Source organism: Oncorhynchus tshawytscha, linkage group LG07 (genome assembly GCF_018296145.1).
Source record: "Oncorhynchus tshawytscha isolate Ot180627B linkage group LG07, Otsh_v2.0, whole genome shotgun sequence".
NCBI lineage: Eukaryota > Metazoa > Chordata > Actinopteri > Salmoniformes > Salmonidae > Oncorhynchus > Oncorhynchus tshawytscha.
In genome coordinates, this window is record NC_056435.1 from 64,907,637 (window position 1) to 64,926,077 (window position 18,441).

General features: G+C 44.6%; 1 protein-coding gene across 1 annotated transcript in view; it reads right to left on the minus strand.

Annotated features, from left to right (window-relative positions):
* Positions 1-18,441, minus strand: part of slc12a5a (solute carrier family 12 member 5a) — a 175,100-nt gene that overhangs the window by 73,168 nt on the left and 83,491 nt on the right. Inside the window, exon 3 of the mRNA XM_042324822.1 lies at positions 17,152-17,292. Within this exon, the coding sequence (XP_042180756.1) occupies positions 17,152-17,292 (141 nt within the window). The remainder of the gene's footprint in view (positions 1-17,151; positions 17,293-18,441) is intronic.

The window sequence follows — 18,441 nt, forward strand, 5'->3', positions numbered from 1 at the left end:
AGAAGCCTGTAATTTTCATCATAGGTACACTTCAACTATGACAGACAAAATTAGAAAAAAATCCAGAAAATCACATTGTAGGATTTGTAATGAATTTATTTGCAAATTTTGGTGGAAAATAAGTATTTGGTCACCTACAAACAAGCAAGATTTCTGGCTCTCACAGACCTGTAACTTTTTCTTTAAGAGGCTCCTCTGTCCTCCACTCGTAACCTGTATTAATGGCACCTGTTTGAACTTGTTATCAGTATAAAATACACCTGTCCACAACCTCAAACAGTCACACTCCAAACTCCACTATTGCCAAGACCAAAGAGCTGTCAAAGGACACCAGAAACAAAATTGTAAGAAGGCTGAATCTGCAATAGGTAAGCAGCTTGGTTTGAAGAAATCAACTGTGGGAGCAATTATTAGGAAATGGAAGACATACAAGACCACTGATAATTTCCCTCGATCTGGGGCTCCACGCAAGATCTCACCCCGTGGGGTCAAGATGAGGGGGACCTAGTGAATGACCTGCAGAGAGCTGGGACCAAAGTAACAAAGCCTACCATCAGTAACACACTACACCGCCAGGGACTCAAATCCTGCAGTGCCAGACGTGTCCCCCTGCTTAAGCCAGTACATGTCCAGGCCCGTCTGAAGTTTGCTAGAGAGCATTTGGATGATCCAGAAGAAGGTTGGGAGAATGTCATATGGTCAGATGAAACCAAAATATAACTTTTCGGTAAAAACTCAACTCGTCGTGTTTGGAGGACAAAGAATGCTGAGTTCCATCCAAAGAACACCATACCTACTGTGAAGCATGGGGGTGGAAACATCATGCTTTGGGGCTGTTTTTCTGCAAAGGGACCAGGACGACTGACCTGTGTAAAGGAAAGAATGAATGGGGCCATGTATCGTGAGATTTTGAGTGACAACCTCCTTCCATCAGCAAGGGCATTGAAGATGAAACGTGGCTGGGTCTTTCAGCATGACAATGATCCCAAACACACCGCCCGGGCAACAAAGGAGTGGCTTCGTAAGAAGCATTTCAAGGTCCTGGAGTGGCCTAGCCAGTCTCCAGATCTCAACCCCATAGAAAATCTTTGGAGGGAGTTGATATATATACAGTGGGGCAAAAAAGTATTTAGTCAGCCACCGATTGTGCAAGTTCTCCCACTGAGAAGCCTGTAATTTTCATCATAGGTACACTTCAACTATGACAGACAAAATTAGAAAAAAAATCCAGAAAATCACATTGTAGGATTTGTAATGAATTTATTTGCAAATTTTGGTGGAAAATAAGTATTTGGTCACCTACAAACAAGCAAGATTTCTGGCTCTCACAGACCTGTAACTTTTTCTTTAAGAGGCTCCTCTGTCCTCCACTCGTAACCTGTATTAATGGCACCTGTTTGAACTTGTTATCAGTATAAAATACACCTGTCCACAACCTCAAACAGTCACACTCCAAACTCCACTATTGCCAAGACCAAAGAGCTGTCAAAGGACACCAGAAACAAAATTGTAAGAAGGCTGAATCTGCAATAGGTAAGCAGCTTGGTTTGAAGAAATCAACTGTGGGAGCAATTATTAGGAAATGGAAGACATACAAGACCACTGATAATTTCCCTCGATCTGGGGCATCACGCAAGATCTCACCCCGTGGGGTCAAGATGAGGGGACCTAGTGAATGACCTGCAGAGAGCTGGGACCAAAGTAACAAAGCCTACCATCAGTAACACACTACACCGCCAGGGACTCAAATCCTGCAGTGCCAGACGTGTCCCCCTGCTTAAGCCAGTACATGTCCAGGCCCGTCTGAAGTTTGCTAGAGAGCATTTGGATGATCCAGAAGAAGGTTGGGAGAATGTCATATGGTCAGATGAAACCAAAATATAACTTTTCGGTAAAAACTCAACTCGTCGTGTTTGGAGGACAAAGAATGCTGAGTTCCATCCAAAGAACACCATACCTACTGTGAAGCATGGGGGTGGAAACATCATGCTTTGGGGCTGTTTTTCTGCAAAGGGACCAGGACGACTGATCTGTGTAAAGGAAAGAATGAATGGGGCCATGTATCGTGAGATTTTGAGTGACAACCTCCTTCCATCAGCAAGGGCATTGAAGATGAAACGTGGCTGGGTCTTTCAGCATGACAATGATCCCAAACACACCGCCCGGGCAACAAAGGAGTGGCTTCGTAAGAAGCATTTCAAGGTCCTGGAGTGGCCTAGCCAGTCTCCAGATCTCAACCCCATAGAAAATCTTTGGAGGGAGTTGATATATATATACAGTGGGGCAAAAAAGTATTTAGTCAGCCACCGATTGTGCAAGTTCTCCCACTGAGAAGCCTGTAATTTTCATCATAGGTACACTTCAACTATGACAGACAAAATTAGAAAAAAAATCCAGAAAATCACATTGTAGGATTTGTAATGAATTTATTTGCAAATTTTGGTGGAAAATAAGTATTTGGTCACCTACAAACAAGCAAGATTTCTGGCTCTCACAGACCTGTAACTTTTTCTTTAAGAGGCTCCTCTGTCCTCCACTCGTAACCTGTATTAATGGCACCTGTTTGAACTTGTTATCAGTATAAAATACACCTGTCCACAACCTCAAACAGTCACACTCCAAACTCCACTATTGCCAAGACCAAAGAGCTGTCAAAGGACACCAGAAACAAAATTGTAAGAAGGCTGAATCTGCAATAGGTAAGCAGCTTGGTTTGAAGAAATCAACTGTGGGAGCAATTATTAGGAAATGGAAGACATACAAGACCACTGATAATTTCCCTCGATCTGGGGCTCCACGCAAGATCTCACCCCGTGGGGTCAAGATGAGGGGGACCTAGTGAATGACCTGCAGAGAGCTGGGACCAAAGTAACAAAGCCTACCATCAGTAACACACTACACCGCCAGGGACTCAAATCCTGCAGTGCCAGACGTGTCCCCCTGCTTAAGCCAGTACATGTCCAGGCCCGTCTGAAGTTTGCTAGAGAGCATTTGGATGATCCAGAAGAAGGTTGGGAGAATGTCATATGGTCAGATGAAACCAAAATATAACTTTTCGGTAAAAACTCAACTCGTCGTGTTTGGAGGACAAAGAATGCTGAGTTCCATCCAAAGAACACCATACCTACTGTGAAGCATGGGGGTGGAAACATCATGCTTTGGGGCTGTTTTTCTGCAAAGGGACCAGGACGACTGACCTGTGTAAAGGAAAGAATGAATGGGGCCATGTATCGTGAGATTTTGAGTGACAACCTCCTTCCATCAGCAAGGGCATTGAAGATGAAACGTGGCTGGGTCTTTCAGCATGACAATGATCCCAAACACACCGCCCGGGCAACAAAGGAGTGGCTTCGTAAGAAGCATTTCAAGGTCCTGGAGTGGCCTAGCCAGTCTCCAGATCTCAACCCCATAGAAAATCTTTGGAGGGAGTTGAAAGTCCATGTTGCCAAGCAACAGCCCCAAAACATCACTGCTCTAGAGGAGATCTGCATGGAGGAATGGGCCAAAATACCAGCAACAGTGTGTGAAAACCTTGTGAAGACTTACAGAAAACGTTTGACCTCTGTCATTGCCAACAAAGGGTATATAACAGAGTATTGAGATAAACTTTTGTTATTGACCAAATACTTATTTTCCACCATCATTTGCAAATAAATTCATAAAAAATCCTACAATGTGATTTTCTGGATTTTTTTTCATCTCCTTTTTTCTGTCATAGTTGAAGTGTACCTATGATGAAAATTACAGGCCTCTCTCGTCTTTTTAATTGGGAGAACTTGCACAATTGGTGGCTGACTAAATACTTTTTGCCCCACTGTAGGTATGTGTATGTATATATGTGTATATGTATGCATTTGTGTATGTATATGGATATATATTTACCCAAAATATAAATGTGGGATTGGAAATGATGCAGGCAATTACATTGATGGAAGCAACATTCTTTTCGCAATATTAAGCTGATCCACCCCATAGGGGAAAAAAATAAACATTTCAATTTAGCCCTATCCATATACATCAATTCCCACGAGTCTAAGGGTGAAGTAGAACAGAACTGTGGCTATTTTTCTAAATGAAAAACGTGGTCTGTACGTCATCTTCATTATCCACAATCTTTGCCCATAGGAGGAAAGCAGGAAGTAGGTCTGTTCTAGTGATTCTATTTCTATGGTGATATCATTGCCAGTTTGATGAGTATGATCGATGAGGATGTGAAGAGGACTTTATTAAGGAATGTCGCCGTCTAATATGAAGCTGGAAGTGATGACAGAAACTTTGATACTTTACAGAGAGTTTTATTCCTAACTGCGATTCAGAGAGTTTTACAGGCCTGGGAGCCACTGATTAATGCGAGAGAGCATTCCTGGGGCTTGAAGTGGCAGCAGCTGCTGAGTGGAGAAACTAGACTTTGTAATTAAATCATCTTCTGAAAAAAAGGGTGTCCTGACGAATGCCTGACATTAAATGAATATTAAGGTCTAACGTGATGTAGTTGGATTTGAGAAGCTGGGCTTCAAATAGTAATAAGAGCCTGTTTTGGAGAGTTGACAAGTCACACAAACATAATTATATTCAAATGTATGCAAGAAACAAAAGGCCAAGTGTACATGCAGAGTTCAAATTAGAAAAATCTCATCACTTGTGAAATGCTGATGAAACTCGCTGTGTAGACAGACTGTAGTAGAAATGGAATGATAAACCAAAAACCAAAAATGATAGACACCAACCATGATCACATCGCATGCATTTTGCTGATATCGTTCATTAAAATAATTAGAGAAATGTGTGAAGTTTGAATTGAAATGTGATTATTAATGAGACAATTGAGGGCTACAACCATCAAACTAGCTAGTAGTAGTTTAAAGGATAATATCAAAATAAAAAAACAATGTTATTAACATATCCTTCTATTTATTGTTATCACATTAATTCAAACCATTTATTGCGATATGATTGTTTCTGCCTTACGTCCAGCTCTAGGATGGGGTAATCCTGAATGGTTAATCTGGGCCAAATCCTTATTGTGGATTCAAGCGTGTGCCTCAAGTAGGATTCAGTCCCATATGTTTTGTTGAACCTCTTCTTCTAGCCTAGTTCCCCCTCTCTCTATTTTGTCCCTAAGAGTAGCTGCTGCCGTGGCTAATCGGGATCCCTAATAAATACAAATACTGTCCTTAGGGATCACAGGAAGTGAAGCTGACACTAGCTGACCAGTTTATGTTAATTTGTAATATTTTCTTATCAAACGGTTCACCTAACAACAGTTCACCTAACATCTATTGTCTATTTGTTGATTTATATTCAGACAGTTCACCTAACAACAGTTCACCTAACATCTATTATCTATTTGTTGATTTATATTCAGACAGTTCACCTAACAACAGTTCACCTAACATCTATTATCTATTTGTTGATTTATATTCAGACAGTTCACCTAACATCTATTATCTATTTGTTGGTTTTAATCAGACAGTTCACCTAACATCTATTATCTATTTGTTGGTTTTAATCAGACAGTTCACCTAACATCTATTATCTATTTGTTGGTTTTAATCAGACAGTTCACCTAACATCTATTATCTATTTGTTGGTTTTAATCAGACAGTTCACCTAACATCTATTATCTATTTGTTAGTTTTAATCAGACAGTTCACCTAACATCTATTCTTTTAACTCCTCTTTTGCAGCACCAAGCTATACCACAGGGATGTTTAGCACTGGGAATTGAATTCACCTTTAATCACAGATCAAAACCTCAGGTTGTCTATGGGAGCGGGGAAGAACAAACATCGTCCATCTTTGTAATCTCTCTCTCTCTCCATATGGTAATGCCTCCTGCTGTTTGCCTGTTGTCAGGGTTATGCAAATGAGAGAGGCACTGTGGCTGTGGCCTTCAGTGTGCGGGGAAAGGGTGTTAATCACTGTCAGCGAGGCAAGAACCTCAATAAAGTTACTTTTTTTCTATTCTAAATTCAAACTCCAAAGTTCCCTACCACTTACTTAGAGATTGCTGTTGAATTTATGTCAAGACTTCTGACAGAATTGGTTACTCGGTTTTGTGATTAACATAGTTGTAGTGCCTTCAACATTACCTCCCTCAAATGTTATAATTAGCATAGTCTAGGCTGCATTCCATTTCACCAATATAACATTTACAGTAATAGCTCCAATTACTAGATCAATACAGTTTGCATGGTAACTAGTGATTTCAATTCAGAAGCAGTGGTGCTGTATTATGTCAGGTTATTATATATTAGGTTGAATTATCTTGAGCTTAATGGATTAAAAAAAAATCTTTCCCCTAAGCAAAATGAGTGAATGAAACACAGAAAGACATACCAGGTACACCTCCAATTGACTCAAATGATGTCAATTAGCCTATCAGAAGCTTCTAAAGCCATGACATCATTTTCTGGAATTTTCCAAGCTGTTTAAAGGCACAGTCAACTTAGTGTATGTAAACTTCTGACACACTGGAATTGTGATACAGTGAATTATAAGTGAAATAATCTGTCTGTAAACAATTGCTAGAAAAATGACTCGTGTCATGCACAAAGTAGATGTCCTAACTGACTTGCCGAAACTATAGTTTGATAACAAGAAATTTGTGGAGTGGTTGAAAAACGAGTTTTAATGACACCAACCTAAGTGTATGTAAACTTCCAACTTCAACTGTACAATCAAAGTGAGATAGCCATCTGTAGCTGCTCTCCATACAGCAGATGTCATTTTCAGCAATACAAAGCCATACACTGAGAGGACAAAACATTAAGAACACCTTCCTAATACTGAGTTGCACCCCCTTTTGCCCTCAGAACAGCCTCCATTCTCCGGGGCATGGACTCTACAAGGTGTTGAAAGCGTTCCACAGGGATGCTGGCCCATGTTGACTCCAATGCTTCCCACAGTTGTATCAAGTTGGCTGGATGTCCTTTGGGTGGTGGACCATTCTTGATACATTTGGGGAAATGTTGTGTGTGAAAAACCCAGCAGCATTGCAGTTCTTGACACAAACCAGTGCGCCTAGGACCTACTACCATACCCCGTTCAAAGGCAGTTAAATATTTTTTCTTCCCCTTCACCCTCTGTATGGCACACACATACACAATCCATGTCTCAATTGTCTCAAGGCTTAAAAATCCGTCTTTAACCTGTCTCCTCTCCTTCATCTACGCTGATTGAAGTGGATTTAACAGGTGACATCAATAAGGGATCATAGCTTTCACCTGGATTCACCTGGTCAGTCTGTCATGGAAAGAGTATGTGTCCTTAATATTTTGTACATCCCGGCAAACATCCACGGATTGGCAAAAAGCTGTGAAAAAATGTCAATCCATACGCTTTTCAATACTGTTTACAACGTAGGGTCCGCTTTCCACACCTCTCTGATTCAGACGGGTTGGGTTAAATGCGGAAGACATATTTCGGTTGAAAGCATTCAGCTGTGCAACTGACTAGGTTTTCCATTTCCCATTTCCCTTCTCAAATTGAACCCTATTCCCTAGATAGTGCATTACTTTTGATCAGGGTCCATTTGGGACACAGACAGGGTCATTCTCACTAAGAGAATTATAAAGCTACTTGGCAGACAGACAGTAAGTGTGTTCTGTAGCCTACACAATACACTTGTTGAGAATGGACAAAATTCCACAAGATTCAGAAGACAAAACGAATAGCAAAACAAAAAGGACGTGTCAAAATGAGTTTACATTGAGCAACAGCCACAGCAGATGGGACGCTTGCTTCTATTGAATCAATATACTCCCTATGGGGGCGGGGGGAACCAAAGCCTCTGTTTATATAGAGCTCCACTTCCATTCTCAGTCAATTGGCATTTCCTTCCTGGACCAGGAGTACAATACAATCTCAGACCTAGACTCCTAGAATCTGTAGAACTAGTGAGGCCCAATAAAAAATTGTCTGGTAGCCAGCGGCGTGATTTCCCTCGAGACCGTGTGAGCTGAAATAGCGGAGAGTGGCGAGAGCAGCAACAGCATAACCGCTACAGGTTGGTGCAGCGGTGGTGAGGAGAGACAGCTGCCCCATGGCCCCCTGGGATACGCAGTCAGCCCAGTTCTATCTGGCTCAGGTGCGGTGGTCCCACAGCATGCTCCACCCCCCTCGGAACAGCTGCTTCAGGACCAGCTCACCACTTAGTTTCCTACCCAGGTGCCCCATCTCCACGCCACCCCTTACCCAGTCACCCCCACACTAGACCCTCCACCACCACAGCCACCTGAGACCACTCACAGGCCCCTTATTCTCCACAGACACTAACACTCTAGAGGCTGATGGGGATTCTTTCCAAATGCACCCTTCATGGCCTGGGAGGCCTGGAGTGGTTTAGCTGTTAGCGTTGCTGCCTTCAGAGCACATATCGGTGTGTGTTGGAATCTGTCCCACTTCTAACACAGAGCTTTTGACTTTCCTGCCTCTCTCCAATATAGAATAAGTATGTTAGGAGGGGGACTGCCCCCTTCCTTTTGTCCTACCTTCGTCCTACCGTCCTACCTCCTGTCCTCCCTTCCTTCATACTAGACGCAGAGACATGAAAATGGTATCCACAAGTTCATCTGACTCTGGGGAAGGAGATAAAGGGCTTCATCTGACACTGAGCAAGGAGATAAAGGACTTAATTGCCCAAATCCCAAAGTATCCCTTTAAGTGGTGTGTCATGTAGGGTGTAGGCAGCTTAAGAGGATCTACAGAGGACAGGCACAGCCTTTTCCTGGTTTTGGATGGGGAGAAATAGGAAGTAGGAAAGGAGAAGGGAGAAGAACAGGTTAAAGAAAGGAGAGATAGTGGACGACCTAGCAGGGTAACGAGAAAAACGAGGAGGGTAGGTACAGCTGAAGAAAGGAGGATATACGGAAATAGGAGAGAAGGAGAGAATAAAAAAGGAGGGAAGGTACCTGTTGCTGAGGAGAAAATAGAGAAGGAGAGAAGAAGAAAGGAGGGAAGGTACCTGTTGCTGAGGAGAAAATAGAGAAGGAGAGAAGAAGAAAGGAGGGAAGGTACCTGTTGCTGAGGAGAAAATAGAGAAGGAGAGAAGAAGAAAGGAGGGAAGGTACCTGTTGCTGAGGAGAAAATAGAGAAGGAGAGAAGAAGACAGGAGGAAAGGTACCTGTTGCTGAGGAGAAAATAGAGAAGAAGAGAAGGAGAGAAGAAGACAGGTGGGAAGATACCTGTTGCTGAGGAGAAGAAGAGAAGGAGAGAAGAAGACAGGAGGGAAGGTACCTGTTGCTGAGGAGAAAATAGAGAAGGAGAGAAGAAGACAGGAGGGAAGATACCTGTTGCTGAGGAGAAAATAGAGAAGGAGAGAAGAAGAAAGGAGGGAAGATACCTGTTGCTGAGGAGAAAATAGAGAAGGAGAGAAGGAGAGAAGAAGACAGGAGGGAAGATACCTGTTGCTGAGGAGAAAATAGAGAAGGAGAGAAGGAGAGAAGAAGACTGGAGGGAAGATACCTGTTGCTGAGGAGAAAATAGAGAAGGAGAGAAGGAGAGAAGAAGACAGGAGGGAAGATACCTGTTGCTGAGGAGAAGAGAGAAGAGCAGACTTTGATTTACTACAGCAGTAATTATCTGGAAGAAAGAATAAGAAAAAGCTGAAATAGCCGGGGGTATAAATTACTGTAGGATTGAAGCGATAATATACATACACACGGCGAGGCATGACTTAACGTGACCACAACCCAGAGTGGGGTACAGCCATAGGGTACACCCAATACTCCCATGTTAAATTGCCTACTTTACTCATAACCCGACAACGTCACAATTGTCAGCCAAAGAGCCTGACTTTCTTCAGCTAGCTAACTAACCCTGCTTTTATAGCTAAGATGCCGAAAAGCTGTTGCGTACCATTTTGTTTGAACAACAGTAGGAGAAAACACCACCAAATTAGGTTTTATGAACTGGCTACTTTGGGCCATTTGGTAGGGTGGTCTCCGGCAAGTTGAAAGGTCATATAGGCAAGCCAACAAGAATAAACATTTCTAAATACCTAGACTGTTCAAGGGCAGGCAAAGACTCAAATCAAATGTTTTTCGTCACATGCTTCGTAAACAACATGTGTACACTAACAGTGTTGCTCTTGTCCAGGTGGGAAAGGGCCGTGTGGAGAGCAACAGAAATACCATCATCTGCAATCTGCATCATTGGAGTAGTATGTGAATTGGAGTGGATCCACGGTGTCTGGGAGGATGGTGTTGATGTGAGCCATGACCTGCCTTTCAAAGCATTTCATGGCTATAGATGTGAGTGCTACGAGGCGATAAGTCATTTAGACAGGTTACCTTAGCGTTCTTGGGCACAGGGACCAAGGTGGTCTGCTTGAAGCATGTAGGTCAGGGTTCCCCAAGTGGCAGTGATTTGTATTTGGCCCCCCAAATTGTTGGACATAAAAGACATCAGCAAATCATCTCCAAGTGATTTTAATTTTGTAAATCTGTTTCAAAGTATTCTCACACCTAGTACAGAGATAATATGTGATCGTATATAAATGTAAGCAAGGTCTGAAATTATAATATTTTTGTCAATTATTATATCTGTTTGGGCTTCTTATGGTCAATTATGTTCCAGCCCCCTGACCATCCACACAATAAAAAATCAGCCCGCGGCTGAATCTAGTTGATGATCCCTGATGTAGGTATTACAGACTGGGTCAGGGAGAGATTGAAAATATTAGTGAAGTCACTAGACGGCAGCGCATGCTCAGAGTACGTATCCTGGTAATCCGTTTGGCCCTGAGGCCTTGTGAATGTTAACCTGTTTAAAGGTCTAACATCGGCTATGGAGAGCATGATCACACAGTTGTCCGAAACAGCTCTCATGCATGGTTCAGTGTTGCTTGCCTCGAGGCGAGCATAGAAGGCATTTAGCTCATCTGGTATGCTCGTGTTCATGGGCAGCTTGGGGCTGGGTTTCCCTTTTGTAATCCGTGATAGTGTGCAAGCCCTGCTGTCACAGCCGACAAGCTTCAGAGCCAGTGTAGTAGGATTCAATCTTAGTCCTGTATTGATGCTTTGCCTGTGTGATGGTTTGTCGGCGGGCGTAGTGGGATTTCTTATAAGCATCCGGATTGGTGTCCCGCTCTTTGAAAGCGGCAGCTCTAGCCTTTAGTTGAGTACGAATGTTGCCCGTAATCCATGGCTTCTGGTTGGGATATGTATGTACGGTTAATGTGGGGAAGACAATGTCGATGCACTTAATGAAGCCGTTGACCAACGTGGTAAACTCATTAATGCTATCGGATAAATCCTGCAACGTATTCCAGTGCGCGACAGCAAAACATTCCTCTAGCTGAGCAAGAGCTTCATCTGACCACTTCAGTATTGAGCTCGTCACTGGTACTTCCTGTTGGAGTTTTTGCTTGTAAGCAGGAATCAGGAGGACAGAGTTATGGTGAGATTTCCCAAATGGAGGGCGAGGGAGAGCTTTGTATGCATTTCTGTGTGTGGAGTAAATGTGATCTAGAGTTTTTTTGCCTCTAGTTGCACACAAGACGTTACTGGTAGAAATGAGGGAAAATGGATTTATTTTTTCCTGTATTAAAATCAACGACCACTAGGAGCTACGCCTCTGGTTGAGCATTTTCTTGTTTGCTTATAGCCTTATATAGCTCATGGGAGTAACAGGAGTACCCTACGACTGTACCCTACTCGGGGGCATGGTTACGTTAGGCCGCTCCTCACAGATGCTGGCCGAGCGAACACAGATGCTGTACCTCGACTTCTAACGCAATAAAATTTGTTGAGGTGAAAGGAGAGGTGTGTGAAGACATGGGATGGGGAATGGGGAACGGTGGGGGGGCTAGGAGTTTGTAATGGCGTCTTCACGCTCTGTCGACCAGACAGGAACTGACAGGGCTAATGTGTTTCAGCTCAGGTGAATTATTAAAGAGGAGGAGAGAGAGAGGAAAGAAGGCATCATATAACTCTCTCCGAATGTCTGCCCACGGGTATGGATTAACCTGCGGCATGTTTGTGTGTGTGTGTTTGTTTTTGTGGGAGCGGCGAGACAGAGAGGTAGGGGAAGGAGGAGAGAGAAAGACAGAGAGGTAGGAGAGAGGAGGAAGAGAGAGAGAAGAAAGAGACAGAGAGGTAGGAGAGAGGAGGAAGAGAGAGAGAGAGGTAGGAGAGAGGAGGAAGAGAGAGAGGTAGGAGAGAGGAGGAAGAGAGGTAGGAGAGAGAGAGGGAGAGAGAAGGAAGAGAGAGAGAGAGGAGAGAGGTAGGGGAAGGAGGAGAGAGAGGAGGAAGAGAGAGAGGTAGGAGAGAGGAGGAGGAAGAGAGAGAGAGTTAGGGGAAGGAGGAGAGAGAGGAAGAAGAGAGGGAGAGGTAGGGGAAGGAGGAGAGAGAGGAGGAGGGAGTGGGGCGAGGAGAGGAAATGTTTGTTCGTGTGTAGTTAAGATGTGTATGTGTATATGAGTGTGTGAGAGAGAAATAGAGAGAAAGAAGGGAGGTGAGAGAAATGGGGACGGAGGAGGTGTTTGTTCATGGGTGGTAAAGGTACCTGCCTATGTCTATATGTGCATGTGTGTGATTTAGCCAATTATCTAGGCAGAACATTCAGTGCTGCAGGCCTGCAGCAACACCATCCTATTTATTCTTTACCTACTGGACATTCACATGGGACTAAATGCTTAATAAACGGACATTCCTGTTTGCTGGAATATTATGGTGCTGCCTCAAGAAATCCATGAAGTCTGTTTGGTTTTAACCACACTTTCAGTTTGCTAAGTAGGGACACACGTAAGCTTTGAATTCTCTGCTCGACTATCAATACTGACAAACCGCAGACGCAACTGTAGTATAATACAAAGCAACATTACTCAAGATACAAACTTGGCAAGGCTAACCGTGAATACTAATGTCAGACTGGGGCTTCTAATGAGAGAGAGAAGAGGCATCGTAAAACACATGACATGGAAGAGAAACCCACATTAGAGACTGGGATGGAACACTTTTCAACACACCGTTTTAATTCTTCCCAATAGAAACTCAGACAGGAAAAGACTCAGCCCCCACAGATCGGCAGAACAGTTTCCTTCTTAACCCCGACAACCTCCAGACTGTTCCCTGATGTTGCATGGTATGAAAACCCTCTAATCTCTCTTTTCACACTGCGCCGTACGAAACGCTCTGGCTGCCATACTCCAGCAGCTGCTGATGAAGCAGAGAGAGAGAGAGGAAAGAGGAGAGGAGAGAGAAAGGGATCGCTGTCGGAATGATGAAATGCCATCGGCTGCGTTAATGAAAAGCCTCTCGTGGTGATGGGGAGATTGCCTTTGGAATGGGCTGCTGATTGGAGAAGCAGCTGCTTGGCGTAGCGAGCAGGTTAATTAAGTATCAAAGGGCTGGGGAAGGCGACACAAGAATTATTAGCCCCTTCCGCCTGGTGACATCGAGGAGTACTGAATCCAATATATAGAGGGAAAAGTAGCAACGACCTTACAGAGGGACAGGTGACGTCCAGGGAGAAGGGGACCTTACAGAGGGACAGGTGACGTCCAGGGAGAAGGGGACCTTACAGAGGGACAGGTGACGTCCAGGGAGAAGGGGACCTTATAGAGGGACAGGTGACCTTACAGGGAGACAGGTGACCTTACAGAGGGACAGGTGACGTCCAGGGAGAAGGGGACCTTACAGAGGGACAGGTGACGTCCAGGGAGAAGGGGACTTTACAGAGGGACAGGTGACCTTACAGGGAGACAGGTGACCTTACAGAGGGACAGGTGACGTCCAGGGAGAAGGGGACCTTACAGAGGGACAGGTGACGTCCAGGGAGAAGGGGACCTTACAGAGGGACAGGTGACGTCCAGGGAGAAGGGGACTTTACAGAGGGACAGGTGACCTTACAGGGAGACAGGTGACCTTACAGAGGGACAGGTGACGTCCAGGGAGAAGGGGACCTTACAGAGGGACAGGTGACGTCCAGGGAGAAGGGGACTTTACAGAATGACAGGTGACCTTACAGGGAGACAGGTGACCTTACAGAGGGACAGGTGACGTCCAGGGAGAAGGGGACCTTACAGAGAGATAGGTGACCTTACAGGGAGACAGGTGACCTTACAGAGGGACAGGTGACGTCCAGGGAGAAAGGACTGAAAGAAGGAGGAAGGTAAACAGGGAGACTGGAAAAAGAACCAAGAATGATATGTGGAAAGAAACCAAAGCAGAAATAGATGGGGAAAACCCCAGGGTGAAAAGGTCTTGAGTCAGGCTCTTAACTAGGCAGGCCTGTTAGGCGGCTCTCCTCATTGGCCAGACACTGAGACAGCCCAGGGTCAAACTTCACTGAGGGCTGTCATCTGGGAGACAGATCAGGCATTCCCACATGGTTGACTGGCAATGCTTGGACACTTCTCTGACAACATAGCACAACATTCTCACAGGAAACCTCAGCGGAGACCAGTAGGGAGTAAACAGAATGCGCTATCGACCAACACAGACTGTGTTACATATCTGACAGAGCCATATGTTTACACTCCAGTCTCTGACTTAAGTCTTTCACTGTCTATTGCCATAAAACAACCATCTTACAGTAATGTCCAAAATTATTATTATTGATAAAGATGAGCAAAAAGGACTATAAAATAACACAAATACTGAGCTATGTGGGTATGCTCAATAATACTAATACAAATGCTTAGAGAAATATATTTTGTTTAACAAGTAATAAAACAAAATTTCAAAAAGATAGGGGTCAAAATGTTTGGCACCCCTGTTTTCAATACTTTCAATACCTCACCTTGCAAGGATAATGTTTTATGAGATTAGAGAGCACATTAGAAGGGATTATAGACCATTCCTCCCTACAGAATCTTTCCATATTCTTGATATCCTTAGTCTGTACTTACGGACTGCCCTCTTCAATTCAAACCAAGTCCTGAGTGGCACATTGGTCTAAGGCACTGCGTCTCAGTGCTTGAGGTGTCACTACAGACACCCTGGTTTTAAAAAGTCAGGAGACAGACAGCCATTTCAAAATGTTGATTTTGTGGTCAATTAACCATTTCTTTATGGATTTTTACGTGTGCTTGGGGTTGTTTATGTGTGCTTGGGGTGTTTGTGTGCTTGGGGAGTTTATGTGTGCTTGGGGTGTTTATGTGTGCTTGGGGTTGTTTATGTGTGCTTGGGGGTGTTTATGTGTGCTTGGGGGTGTTTATGTGTGCTTGGGGTTGTTTATGTGTGCTTGGGGTGTTTATGTGTGCTTGGGGTGTTTATGTGTGCTTGGGGGTGTTTATGTGTGCTTGTTTTTTTATGTGTGCTTGGGGTGTTTATGTGTGTTAGGGGTGTTTATGTGTGCTTGGGGGTGTTTATGTGTGCTTGTTTTTTTATGTGTGCTTGGGGTGTTTATGTGTGCTTGGGGGTTTTATGTGTGCTTGTTTTTTACGTGTGCTTGGGGGTGTTTATGTGTGCATTTGGGGGTGTTTGTGTGCTTGGGGGTGTTTATGTGTGCTTAGGGGTATTGATGTGTTTGGGGATTTATGTGTGCTTGTCTGTTTTTATGTGTGCTTGGGGGTGTTTATGTGTGCTTGGGGTGTTTATGTGTGCTTGGGGGTGTTTATGTGTGCTTGGGGGTGTTTATGTGTGCTTGGGGGTGTTTATGTGTGCTTGGGGTGTTTATGTGTGCTTGGGGTATTGATGTGTTTGGGGGATTTATGTGTGCTTGTCTGTTTTTATGTGTACTTGGGGGTGTTTATGTGTGCTTGGGGTTTTTATATGTACTTGGTTTTCTTAATGTGTGCTTGGGGGTTTATGTGTTTGGGGGATTTATGTGTGCTTTGTTTAAAAAAAATGTGTGCTTGGGGGGTTTTATGGGTGCTTGGGGGTTTATGTGTTTGGGGGTTTATGTGTGCTTTGTTTTTAAAAATTGTGTGTTAGGGGTGTTTATGTGTGCTTGGGGGTGTTTATGTGTGCTTGGGGTGTTTATGTGTGCTTGGGGTGTTTATGTGTGCTTGGGGTGTTTATGTGTGCTTGGGGGTGTTTATGTGTGCTTGGGGGTGTTTATGTGTGCTTGGGGTGTTTATGTGTGCTTGGGGGTGTTTATGTGTGCTGGAAGATCCACTTGAGGCTATGTTTTAGCCTCCTGGCATAATTTAGGACCTGACTGTACCAGTGCTGTGTTGCAGGTTTGGCTGACCAGTGCTGTGTTGCAGGTTTGGCTGACCAGTGCTGTGTTGCAAGTTTGACTGACCAGTGCTGTGTTGCAGGTTTGACTGACCAGTGCTGTGTTGCAGGTTTGACTGACCAGTGCTGTGTTGCAGGTTTGGCTGACCAGTGCTGTGTTGCAGGTTTGACTGACCAGTGCTGTGTTGCAGGTTTGGCTGACCAGTGCTGTGTTGCAGGTTTGACTGACCAGTGCTGTGTTGCAGGTTTGGCTGACCAGTACTGTGTTGCAGGTTTGGCTGACCAGTGCTGTGTTGCAGGTTTGACTGACCAGTGCTGTGTTGCAGGTTTGACTGACCGTTGCAGGTTTGGCTGACCAGTGCTGTGTTGCAGGTTTGACTGACCAGTGCTGTGTTGCAGGTTTGACTGACCGTTGCAGGTTTGACTGACCAGTGCTGTGTTGCAGGTTTGACTGACCGTTGCAGGTTTGACTGTTGCAGGTTTGACTGACCAGTGCTGTGTTGCAGGTTTGACTGACCAGTGCTGTGTTGCAGGTTTGACTGACCAGTGCTGTGTTGCAGGTTTGGCTGATCAGTGCTGTGTTGCAGGTTTGACTGACCAGTGCTGTGTTGCAGGTTTGACTGACCAGTGCTGTGTTGCAGGTTTGACTGACCAGTGCTGTGTTGCAGGTTTGACTGACCAGTGCTGTGTTGCAGGTTTGACTGACCAGTGCTGTGTTGCAGGTTTGCTGACCAGTGCTGTGTTGCAGGTTTGACTGACCAGTGCTGTGTTGCAGGTTTGACTGACCAGTGCTGTGTTGCAGGTTTGGCTGACCAGTGCTGTGTTGCAGGTTTGGCTGACCAGTGCTGTGTTGCAGGTTTGACTGACCAGTGCTGTGTTGCAGGTTTGACTGACCAGTGCTGTGTTGCAGGTTTGACTGACCAGTGCTGTGTTGCAGGTTTGACTGACCAGTGCTGTGTTGCAGGTTTGGCTGACCAGTGCTGTGTTACAGGTTTGACTGACCAGTGCTGTAACGGCACCTTACCTTGACAGGTTTCTTCTTCTTTTTGTCTTCCTCCTCATTGTCTGCCTCCTCCTCGTGCTCCTTGCTGCCCTGGGGGAGACTGGAGTAGTTGGCCAGGCTACTGATCATGGTTGATACCATGGGACTAGTCTCCATCTCCTCCTGCAGAGTGCATTGAGACACAGGATAACATGGAAAATGTTCAATTACATATTATACAATGGGTGGTTCGAGCCCTAAATGCTGATTGGCTGACAGCCATGTTATATCAGACCTTATACAACAGGTATGACAAAACGTGTATTTTTACTGCTCTAATTACCTTGGTAACCAGTTTATAATAGCAATAAGGCACCTCGGGGGGTTGTGGTATATGGCCTATATACCACGGCTAAGGGCTGTATCCAGGCACTCTGCGTTGCATCGTGCTTAAGGACAGCCCTTAGCCGTGGCATATTACCCATATACCACAGCCCCTTATTGCTTAAATAAAACACTACTGTAGCAGGCAATGTAGTGAGCATATTGATGCATAATGGATTCCTTTACATATCTGAGGTGGTGCAACATAATGGCAAATCAAATCAAATGTTATTTGTCACTTGCGCCAAATACAACCGTGAAATACTTACTTACAAGCCCTTAACCAACAATGCAGTGTTAAGAAAATAGAGTTAAGAAAATATTTACAAAAGTAACACTTAAGGAGGCTATATACAGGGTGTACCGGGACCGAGTCAATGTGTGGGGTAACAGGTCGGTTGAGGTAACTGAGGTCATTTGTACATGTAGGTCGGGGTAAAGTGACTATGCATAGACGATAAACAGCGAATAGCAGCAGCGTAAAAACAAATGGGAGGGGGTCAATGCAAACAGTCCGGGTGGCCATTTTATTAATTATTCAGCAGTCTTATGGCTTGGGGGTAGAAGCTGTTATGGAGCCTTTTGGACCTAGACTTGGTGTACCGGCACCACTTGCCGTGCGGTAGCAGAGAGAACAGTCTATGAGTTGGGTGACTGGAGTCTTTGACAATTTTGGGGCCTTTCACCGCTGAGTATAGAGGTCCTGGAGGGCAGGGAGCTTGGCCCCAGTGATGTACTGGGCCGCACGCACTACCCTCTGTATCGCCTTACAGTCAGATGCCATATCAGGTCGGTGATGCAACCAGTCAGGATGCTCTCGATGGTGCAACTGTACAACGTTTTGTTGATCTGGGGACCCATGCCACATTTTGTCCGTCTCCTGAGAGGGAATAGGTTTTGTTGTGCCCTCTTCACCACTGTCCTGGTGTATTTGGACCATGATAGTTG